Source organism: Coregonus lavaretus, assembly GCF_964263955.1.
Source record: "Coregonus lavaretus genome assembly, contig: HAP1_SCAFFOLD_1194, whole genome shotgun sequence".
Taxonomy (NCBI): Eukaryota; Metazoa; Chordata; class Actinopteri; order Salmoniformes; family Salmonidae; genus Coregonus; species Coregonus lavaretus.
In genome coordinates, this window is record NW_028163407.1 from 80,859 (window position 1) to 92,494 (window position 11,636).

The following is an 11,636-nucleotide window of genomic DNA, read 5'->3' on the forward strand; positions in this document are numbered from 1 at the left end:
TTACAGGGACACTGAGGAGTCAACATCAACCCTAAACCCTGGATAGAGGGGATCAGTGAATGTGGAGTGGAATGTGTACAGGTGGGTCAGTGTGTCAGAGGAGACTCTGTAGAAGGACAGAGTGCCGGCTGGCCAGTCCAGATACACTCCTACTCTGTGGGAGCTGGAGGAGGGGACGTCTATGGAAGTGGACTTATTATTGTGACAGGCATAGTAACTGTTGTCAGAGCAGAACAGACTCCAGGACTTGCCATTGTATCCAAGCCAACAGTCACTACCCCATCCTCTCCTGCTGATTCCTTTATATGTCACTCCTATATCAGCCACTCCACTCCTCTCTACCTCCCAGTAACAGCGCCCAGTCAGACCCTCTCTACACAGCACCTGACTATAGACCTCAAATCTCTCTGGGTGATCAGGATACGGCTGCTCCTCTCTCCTCCATGTCACCTTTCTGTTCTCCTCAGACAGAGAGAGGAGTCTGTTTACTGTGTTTAGGTCCAGTGTGAGATCACAGACATCTGATGGATGAAACCAGACACAATATTAGAAATCATCATCATTCACATTAGAATGTTAACTCACTTTTCACTATTTCATTTACTGTAGATGTTTCTAGGTATCAAAAGGAGAAGTTAAGGTAACTTGAGATTTGTTCAATGATCATATGTTCTACTGTATGGTAATATAAAACAAACTTATTCCCATTAATTACACACACACACATACACAGATAAACTGAACACACACACACATCCTGAACACACACACACACTGGACACACACACACATCCTGAACACACACACACACACACACACACACACACACACTGAACACACACACAGCCTGAACAAACACACAAACACACACACATCCTGAACACACACACACACACACACACACACACACACACACACACACACACATCCTGAACACACACACACACACACACACACACACATCCTGAACACACACATACACACACACTGGATACACACACACACACACACACACACATTTCTAACGTAACACAAACACGCCACACACACACACAGACACACACATTGTCAAATCAACTCTTTGTAAACTTTGTTGTCCCTGATTTGTGCTTCTGTAGAACTACAGCTGATATTTAATATGACCAAGTAAGTAATGATGGTGGTCTTTGACTTTGACTTCACTTGAATTAAGACTTATTCTTAGTCATATTCTTCACAGCAGTCAACACTCACATTTTCTAAGTCCAGGTTTCATTGTGTTCTCTCCACCATGTTCCACACTGTAGCGGTAAGCAGAAGAACAGACAGTCATTGAGGGATACACATGAACTCACACACACACATACACATACACACTGGACAGACACCGGACACACACACACACACAAACACACTGGACACACAACACACACACTGGACACACACATACACACACACACACTGGACACATACACACACACACTGGAAACACACACACATACACACACACACACACACACACACAAACAGTGAGTATATACATTTGTCCAAGTGTGTGTGTGTGTGTGTGTGTGTGTGTGGGTGTCCACTGTTTGTGTCCTGTGTGTGTGTGTGTGTGCCCAGTGTGTGTGTCTGTGTTTCCAGTGTGTGTGTGTGTATGTGTCCAGTGTGTGTGTTTGTGTGTGTGTGTGTCCGGTGTCTGTCCAGTGTGTGTGTGTATGTCAAGTGTGTGTGTTTGTGTGTCCAGTATGTGTGTGTGTGTCCAGTGTGTGTGTGTGTGTGTGTTTGTCCAGTGTGTGTATGTGTGTCCATTGTGTGTGTGTGTCCAGTGTGTGTGTATGTCTAGTGTTTCTGTGTGTGTCCAGTGTATGTGTGTGTCCAGTGTATGTGTGTCCCCAGTGTTTGTGTTTGTGTGTCCAGTGTGTGTGTGTGTGTGTGTGTCCAGTGTGTGTGTGTGCGTGTGTGTGTCCAGTGTGTGTTTGTGTTTGTGTGTGTGTGTGTGTGTGTGTCCAGTGTGTGTGTGTGTGTCCAGTGTGTGTCCATTGTGTGTGTGTCCAGTGTGTGTGTGTGTATGTCTAGTGTGTGTGTGTGTGTGTGTGTCTAGTGTGTGTGTGTGTGTCCAGTGTGAGTGTGTGTGTGTCCAGTGTGTGTGTTTGTCCAGTGTGTGTGTGTGTGTGTGTGTGTGTGTGCGTCCTTTGTGTGTGTGTGTGTCCTTTGTGTGTATGTGTCCAGTGTGTATGTGTGTCCAGTGTGTATGTGTGTCCAGTGTGTGTACTGATATACGTGCACACACACACACACTGGACACACACACACACACATTGGACAAACACACACACACACACGACACACACACACACACACACACACACTGGACACACACAGACACACACACACACACCGGACACACACACACACTGGACACACACACACACTGGACACACACACACACTGGACACACAAAGACACACACACAGACACACACAAACACACACTGGACACACACACACACTGGACCCACACACACACACACACTGGACCAACACACACACACACACACACACACACACACACACACACACACACACACACACACACACACACACACACACACACACACATACACACTGGAACCACACATACACACACCAAAACACACCAACACACCAACACACACACACACACACACACACACACACACACACACACACACACACACACACACACACACACACAGTCTTTATATAACTTAGTCCAAGTGGTGGTCAGAATGTTTGTTTTAACTAGCCTGATAACTCCAACATGTCTGATATGAACATTGACATAAACCCTCTACATACTTGAGTTTCTCCAGTCTGCAGTGTGGATCCTCCAGTCCAGCAGAGAGCAGTCTGACTCCTGAGTCTCCTGGGTGATTGTAGCTCAGGTCCAGCTCTCTCAGGTGTGAGGGGTTTGACTTCAGAGCTGAGACCAGAGAAGCACAGCCTTCCTCTGTGACTAGACAGCCTGACAGCCTGCAAAGAGTCAAATCATATTAAAACCACACTGCTATTCTTTGGTGGTGAAAATAGTGGCAGTATATATTTTTCAACATATTCAGATATATCAGTGTCCTGAAACCTGCCATATCTATTCATAAATGAATGTTTCATTATTGGAAATGACAAATTATCAAAGTATTGCTTGTATTTAAAAATGTATATTACAAATATTTGAGTAGACTGACCAGAGCAGTTTAAAAAGCAGTATCAGTCAAAAGACAGACAGTGAGGTATCAGATTTAGATTGTATTGAGTATACAGTCCACACCATATCTAGTTTGACAGTGAAGCTAACATTTTTAAATGTGGCTCTATTCTCCAGCATTTTGGATTTGAGATCAAATGTTTCATATGAGGTGACAGTATATAATGTCACCTTTTATTTGAGGATATTTTAATACATATCTGTTTCACCGTTTATAAATGAAAGCACTTTATGTATCTAGTCCCCCGATTTGAAGAAGTCATAAGTATTCTAACTAATTCACTTATGGTGTATTAAAGTAGTCAAAAGTTGAGTATTTGGTCCCAAACTCGTTGGTTGCATTTGCAGTTTGTTTTGGTTGTGTTTTGGGTTATGTTTTGTCCAATAGTAATTGAATGGTGGATGATGACTGGAATAATTTTCTGTCTAAGTGAGTAGATAACATGTTTCTAAACACTACTAAATTAATCCTGATGATGCCATGCTTAAGAATAATCATGAATGAATCATGAATAATAATGAGTGAGAAAGTTACAGAGGCTACAACAAAACATGCTAACCTCTCACCATTACCAATAACAGAGGGGGTATGATCCTTGTTCCTCTGTAACTTTCTCATTCATCATCATTCACGATTCATTCATGATTATTCATAATCATGGTAGCATCCACATGAATGTAGAAGAGTTCAGAAACATCTTCTATTCTTACTGACAATACAAGTGAAGTGACTCCAAAATGACAGGACATTATTCACCATTCAGTTTCTATTAGGAAAAACATCATCCAAAACACAACCAAGACAAACTGCAAATGCATTCAACCAGTTTGTAGAATCACAAGCCTGATGTAATCACTGCAGGTAAGGAATATGGGACCAAATACTAAACTTATGACTACTTTAATACAATATAAGTGAATATGTCCAAATAATTACGACTTTTTCAAATGGGAGAACTAGATACATAAAGTGATTTCATTTCTAAACAGTAACACAGATATGTATGAAAATACCCTAAAATAAAAGGTGACATTCTGTACTGTCACCTAATATGAAACATTATATCTGAAATCCAAGATGCTGGAGTATAGCACCAAATGTAAAACTGTAAGCTTCACTGTCCAAACACATATGGTGTGGACTATGTGTGCCTGGTAAACACATGTGGATCTGGTGAACAGTTATCACTTGTTGACCAACTACAGGAATACTGACCTCAGAGTCTCCAGTTTACAGTGGGGATTCCCCAGTCCAGCAGAGAGCAGCTTCACTCCTGAATCCTTCAGGTCATTGTTATTCAGATCCAGCTCTCTCAGGTGTGAGGGGTTTGACTTCAGAGCTGAGACCAGAGAAGCACAGCCTTCCTCTGTGACTAGACAGCGTGACAGCCTGCAAAAGTACAATCATATTAAAATCACACTGCTATTCTTTGGTGTGAAAATATATTCTTTCAACAATTTCAGATACATCAGAGTCCTGAAACCTGCCATATCTATTCATATATATATATATATACACACTACTACCAGTCAAAAGTTTGGACACACCTACACATTCAAGGGTTTTTCTTTATTTTTACTATTTTTTACATTGTAGAATAATAGTGAAGACATCAAAACTATGAAATAACACATATGGAATCATGTAGTAACCAAAAAAGTGTTAAATTAATCAAAATATATTTTATATTTGAGATTCTTCAAACAGCCACCCTTTGCCTTGATGACAGCATTGCACACTCTAGGCATTCTCTCAACCAGCTTCATGAGGTAGTCACCTGGAATGCATTTCAATTAACAGGTGTGCCTTCTTAAAAGTTAATTTGTTGAATTTATTTCCTTCTTAATGTGTTTGAGCCAATCAGTTGTGTTGTGACAAGGTAGGGGGGTATACAGAAGATAGCCATATTTGGTAAAAGACCAAGTCCATATTATGGCAAGAACAGTTCAAATAAGCAAAGAGAAATGACAGTCCATCATTACTTTAAGACATGACGGCCAGTCAATACGGAACATTTCAACAACTTTGAACGTTTCTTCAAGTGCAGTCGCAAAAAACATCAAGCACTATGATGAAACGGGCTCTCATGAGGACCGCCACAGGAATGGAAGACCCAGAGTTACCTCTGCTGCAGAGGATACGTTCATCAGAGTTACCAGCCTCAGAAATTGCAGCCCAAATAAATTCTTCACAGAGTTCAAGTCACAGCTCAACATCAACTGTTCAGAGGTGACTGTGTGAATCAGGCTTTCATGGTTGAATTGCTGCAAAGAAACCACTACTAAAGGACACCAATAAGAAGAAGAGACCTGCTTGGGCCAAGAATCACGAGCAATGGACATTACACAGGTGGACATTTGTCCTTTGGCCTGGAGTCCAAATTAGAGATTTTTGGTTCCAACCGCCGTGTCTTTGTGAGAAGCGGTGTGGGTGAACGGATGATCTCGGCATGTGTAGTTCCCACCGTAAAGCATGGAGGAGGAGGTGTTATGGTGTGGGGGTGCTTTGCTGGTGACACTGTCTGTGATTTATTTAGAATTCAAGGCACACTTAACCAGCATGGCTACCACAGCATTGTGCAGCGATACGCCATCCCATCTGGTTTGGGCTTAGTGGGACTATCATTTGTTTTTCAACAGGACAATGACCCAACACACTTCCAGACTGTGTAAGGAGAAGGATTGAGTGCTGCATCAGATGACCTGGCCTCCATAATCACCCGACCTCAACCCAATTGAGATGGTTTGGGATGAGTCGGACGGCAGAGTGAAGGAAAAGCAGCCAACAAGGGCTCAGCATATGTGGGAACTCCTTCAAGACTGTTGGAAAAGCATTCCAGGTGAAGCTGGTTGAGAGAATGCCAAGAGTGTGCAAAGATGTCATCAAGTCAAAGGGTGGCTATTTGAAGATACAAAAATATAAAATATATTTTCATTTGTTTAACACTTTTTTGGTTACTACATTATTCCATATTTGTTATTTCATAGTTTTGATGTCTTCACTTTTAATCTACAATGGAAAAAAATGTAAAAATAAAGACAAACCCTTGAATGAGTAGGTGTGTCCAAACTTTTGTCTGGTACTGTATATACATGAATTAATGTATCATTATTAACAGTAGATAACATTTTTCTAAACACTACTAAATTAATCCTTATGTGTGTGTCTGTGTGTGTCCAGTGTGTGTGTGTGTGTGTGTCCAGTGTGTGTGTGTGTCCAATGAGTGTGTGTTCATTGAGTGATACAGGAATACTGACCTCAGAGTCTCCAGTTTACAGTGGAGATTCCCCAGTCCAGCAGAGAGCAGCTTCACTCCTGAATCCTTCAGGTCATTGTTACTCAGGTCCAGCTCTCTCAGGTGTGAGGGGTTTGACTTCAGAGCTGAGACCAGAGAAGCACAGCCTTCCTCTGTGACTCCACAGCCTGACAGCCTGCAAAGAGTCAAATCATATTAAAACCACACTGCTATTCTTTGGTGGTGAGTAATTTTCTTTCTGTGAGTAGATAACATGTTTCTAAACACTACTGAATGAATCCTGATGATGCCATGATTGAGAAAGATCATGAATGAATCATGAATAATAATGAGTGAGAAAGTTACAGAGGCTACAACAAAACATGCTAACCTCTCACCATCAACATCAAATAAAAGGTGACATTCTATAATGAAACATTCAATCTGAAATCCAAAATGCTGGAGCATAGCACCAAATGTAAAACTGTAAGCTTCACTGTCCAAACACATATGGTGTGGACTATGTGTGCCTGGTAAACACATGTGGATCTGGTGAACAGTTATCACTTGTTGACCAACTACAGGAATACTGACCTCAGAGTCTCCAGTTTACAGTGGGGATTCCCCAGTACAGCAGAGAGCAGCTTCACTCCTGAATCCTTCAGGTCATTGTTACTCAGATCCAGCTCTCTCAGGTGTGAGTGGTTTGACCTCAGAGCTGAGACCAGAGAAGCACAGCCTTTCTCTGTGACTCCACAGCCTGACAGCCTGACAGAGAGATCATCATGATTTCACAAACACACTGTTAATTTAACACCAGTAGTGTAGAAGGACAATGGCAGATGCATTTGGTTTATTCTCTCAAACAACATATAGATTCATCTTCTGTCTCCTAGAATTGTATGGTCATATTGTTATAACACCAATACACTGATTCAGTAAGTTTTCCAATATAATATAATATATTATATACATATTAAAATATATATTTTTCTCTAAACTGAATATTTCTTCCTGATGATTAGTACTTAAATGTCATTTTATGTACTCACAGAGCAGCTCTGGAGGCTTTGACCACTGGCAGCAGCCTCAGAAGACCTTCCTCTGATCTGGAGTATTTATTCAGGTCAAACACATCCAGCTCCTTTTCTGAAGTCAGCAACACAAAGACCAGAGCTGACCACTGTGCAGGTGACAGTTGGACATTTGAGAGACTTCCTGATCTCAGGTAGCTTTGGATCTCCTCCACTAGAGAATGGTCATTCAGTTCATTCAGACAGTGGAACAGATTGATGCACCTCTCTTGAGAGGGATTCTCCCTGATCTTCTCCTTGATGTACTTGACTGTTTCTTCATGGCTCTGTGAGCTGCTACTTGTCTTTGTCAGTAGACCTCGTAAGTGCTTCTGATTGGACTCCAGTGAGAGGCCCAGAAGGAAGCGGAGGAACAGGTCCAGGTTTCCTGTCTCACTTTGTAAGGCTTTATCCACAGCACTCTTGTAGACAGTTACTTCAGTAACTTGAGGTTCGGCCATTAGATTCTCATTGTTGTTGATGAATGAGAGGAACACAAATACAGCAGCCAGAAACTCCTGAATGCTCAGATGCACGAAGCAGTACACCTTTTCCTGGTACAGCCCACATTCCTCTTTAAAGATCTGTGTGCACAATCCTGAGTACACTGAGGCTTCATTGACATCAATGCCAGCCTCTTTCAGGTCTTCTTCATAGAAAATCAGATTGCCATTCACAAGCTGTTGAAAAGCCAGTTTTCCCAGTGACAGAATGCTCTCTTTATTCCAGTGTGGACCTGTCTCTTCTTTCCCAAGATACTTTTCATTCTTCTGTTCGGTATGAAACTCCACAAGGTGTGTGTACATCTCAGTCAGAGTCTTGGGCATCTCTTCTGTCTTGTCTGTACTCAACATGTTTTCAAGGACTGTTGCAGAAATCCAACAGAAGACTGGAATGTGGCACATGATGTGGAGGCTCCTTGATGTCTTTATATGTGAGATGATTCTGCTGGCCAGGTCCTCATCACTGAATCTCTTCCTGAAGTACTCCTCCTTCTGTGGGTCATTGAACCCTCGTACCTCTGTCACCTGGTCAACACACACTGAAGGGATCTGATTGGCTGCTGCAGGTCGGGTAGTTATCCAGAGGAGAGCAGAGGGAAGCAGATTTCCCTTGATGAGATTTGTCAGCAGAACATCCACTGAGGTTGACTCTGTGACGTCACAACAGATCTTGTTCTTCTGGAAGTCTAGGGGCAGTCGGCACTCATCCAGACCATCAAAGATGAACAGAACTTTGTACTTGTCGTAGTTGGAGATTCTTGATTCTTTGGTTTCCTGTGAGAAGTGATTGAGAAGTTCAATCAAAGTGTGTTTTTCACCTTTCATCAAATTCAGCTCCCGAAAAGGGAATGAAAATACAAATTGGACATCCTGATTTGCTTTTCCTTCAGCCCAGTCCAGAATGAACTTCTGCACAGAGACTGTTTTTCCAATGCCAGCGACTCCCTTTGTCAGCACAGTTCTGATAAGTTTGTCTTGTCCAGTTAAGGGTTTGAAGATGTCGTTACATTTGACTGCAGTCTCTGGTCTTGCTTGTTTCCTGGTTGTTGTCTCAATCTGTCTCAGCTCATGTTCATTATTGACCTCTCCTGTTCCACCCTCTGTGATGTAGAGCTCTGTGTAGATCTTATTGAGAAGTGTTGGGTTTCCTTGTTTAGCGATCCCCTCAAAAACACATTGAAACTTCTTCTTTAGATTAGATTTGAGTTCACGTTGGCAAATCACAGCAAGCTCATCTGAATGAAGAACTAACACAGAGGATATTAATATTACATCAGTTTTAATGCCTACAGTATTGTAAGACTGTGTCATAAAGTTTTTAATTAAATGTGTACATTTTTAATGCATTCCACACTGGAGTGACTGATTCTATCACTATTATTATTTGGCATTATTAAACTTGCCTATATTTCTCTTTCTGTCTAAATTAATCACCACAACACAACACATCCCCGCTGCTACTTGATGAGGTCACTAGGTGTTGTGTTAAGGCTGCTACAATATCATTTAGTTACACAGCTACTTTAGCTGTACTTTAGCTACAGCTTTTAAATGTTCTAAAACAGCATTCAACATGAGGCAGACAGCTCTTACTTTTCTCCAGTGTGTCAGCAAGTTCCTTCTGGTTCATTTTCCTCAGGACGTGCAGTGTGATCTTCAGAGCCCCCTCTCTGGCACTGCTCTCCTGCTTCTCATCTTCAGCATCCACCACTTCCTTATCCTGCTTCTGACTCTCAAAGCCTTCTGGGAGTTCTGGACTAAGAATCCTCTTGAACATCTTCAGCTCGTTCTTCACAAATGTCATAATATTCTCTTCAAGTAACTGAAATAAATCAAGTAAATAAGTTAAGCAAGAGACTAAATGCTTTCTCATTAACACATTCATGAATGATGACAGATTAACTTTACTTGAGGTAAAAAAAAAAACTAATGTAAATAACAGGACCACATACACTGAATATGGAGGCCAGGTCTGTTTGATGACTCTGGGAAGACTGACCACTGAGAATCTCTGACTCTGATCTCTCCTGTTGGTCTCTGTGGACAAAACATGAGATTACATCTCCTCATCCAGGGAGTGCACACACACACACACACACACACACACACACACACACACACACACACACACACACACACACACACACACACAGAGGGAATGTTGTGTTAGTTTAATATTGTTTCAGGACTATGAAAATGGAAAAAAATGATTAGCCTATGGATTATGAAAATAACAAAAATAAATTGTAAAATGGGAGAGGAGAAATGACTAGAGACATGCTGCTGGTCTGCCTGCGAGAGATCCGAGAGCAGCGGTCACCTTCTTTCGATCCTATCAGTGTCGATACATGCTCCACCGGATGTGACTGATCCAGTTTCTACTGGTCTGCCTGCGGATCTGGAACTCTGACCTGTTCACCGGACATGCAACCTTGTCCCGAACATGCTGTTTCAACCCTCTCTCTCTCTCTCTCTCTCTCTCTCCTTCTCTCTCTCTACAACACCTGCTGTCTTGACCTCTAAATGCTCGACTGTGAAAAGGCAACTGACATTTACTCCTGAGATGCTGACCTGTTGCAACCTCTATAACCACAGTGATTATTATTTGACCCTGCTGGTCATCTATGAACATTTGAACATCTTGAAGAACGATCTGGCCTTAATGGCCATGTACTGTTATAATCTCCCCCCAGCACAGCCAGAAGAGGACTGGCCACCCCTCAGAGCCTGGTTCCTCTCTAGGTTTCTTCCTAGGTTCCTGCCTTTCTAGGGTGTTTTTCCTAGCCACCGTGCTTCTGCATCTGCATTGCTTGCTCTTTGTGGTTTTAGACTGGGTTTCTATATAAGCACTTGGTGACAACTGCTGATGTACAAAATGTCTTCTGGGAACGCATATGAAGCAGACTAGGCCAGGGTTTGGGGTTTGAGAAGTCAAAGAAGTAAAAATAATGTTTAACTCAGCATTGTTGGTTAAGGGCTCGTAAGTAAGCATTTCACAGTAAGGTCTACACCTGTTGTATTAGGAGCATGTGACAAATCTAATTTGGATGGATTTGTCATTTTATAAATGTTCTGTCTTTAGTAGTTGAACACATTATTGCTTCAACCTCGTGAAAGTGACAAACTGACACATTTTCATGTTAGTCAAAAACAACTTTATATGGAAGGAGTGCCTTTGATTTGACGGCCTGCACATGCGCAGTTCGGCGTGAGATGACCGTTCGGCGTGAGACGACTGCTCGACCTGATGACATGTTTTTACGCATTACCTTCAAATTAAATTTAATGAAATTGTATGTCACATGCGCCGAATACAACAGTGGTACACTTTACCGTGAAATGCTTACTTACGAGCCCTTTCCCAACAATTTAGTTAAAAAGTAACAAAAATTAGCTAAATAAAAAAAGGAAATAGTAACATAATAAAATAATAATAATGAGGCTATAAGGAGTACCAGTACTGAGTCAATGTGCAGGGGTACCAGGTAGTTGAGGTAATAACTAGACTATATACAAGGAGTACCAGTACTGAGTCAATGTGCAGGGGTACCAGGTAGTTGAGGTAATAACTAGACTATATACAAGGAGTACCAGTACTG

The 11,636-nt window shown here is 41.8% G+C and overlaps 1 protein-coding gene across 1 annotated transcript; it reads right to left on the reverse strand.

The window, feature by feature from the left end:
* LOC311118176 (NLR family CARD domain-containing protein 3-like) lies at positions 1-9,745 on the reverse strand (the record flags this gene model as incomplete). Its single annotated transcript, XM_084193032.1, has 8 exons — positions 9,631-9,745; positions 7,514-9,272; positions 7,056-7,229; positions 6,484-6,657; positions 4,442-4,615; positions 2,820-2,993; positions 1,234-1,280; positions 1-521 (listed from the first exon to the last, which is right to left on the reverse strand). The coding sequence occupies exons 1-8, from the start codon at positions 9,665-9,667 to the stop codon at positions 1-3; spliced, it is 3,060 nt and encodes a 1,019-aa protein (XP_084049158.1). The 5' UTR covers positions 9,668-9,745.
* Between the last annotated feature and the right edge of the window lie 1,891 nt (positions 9,746-11,636).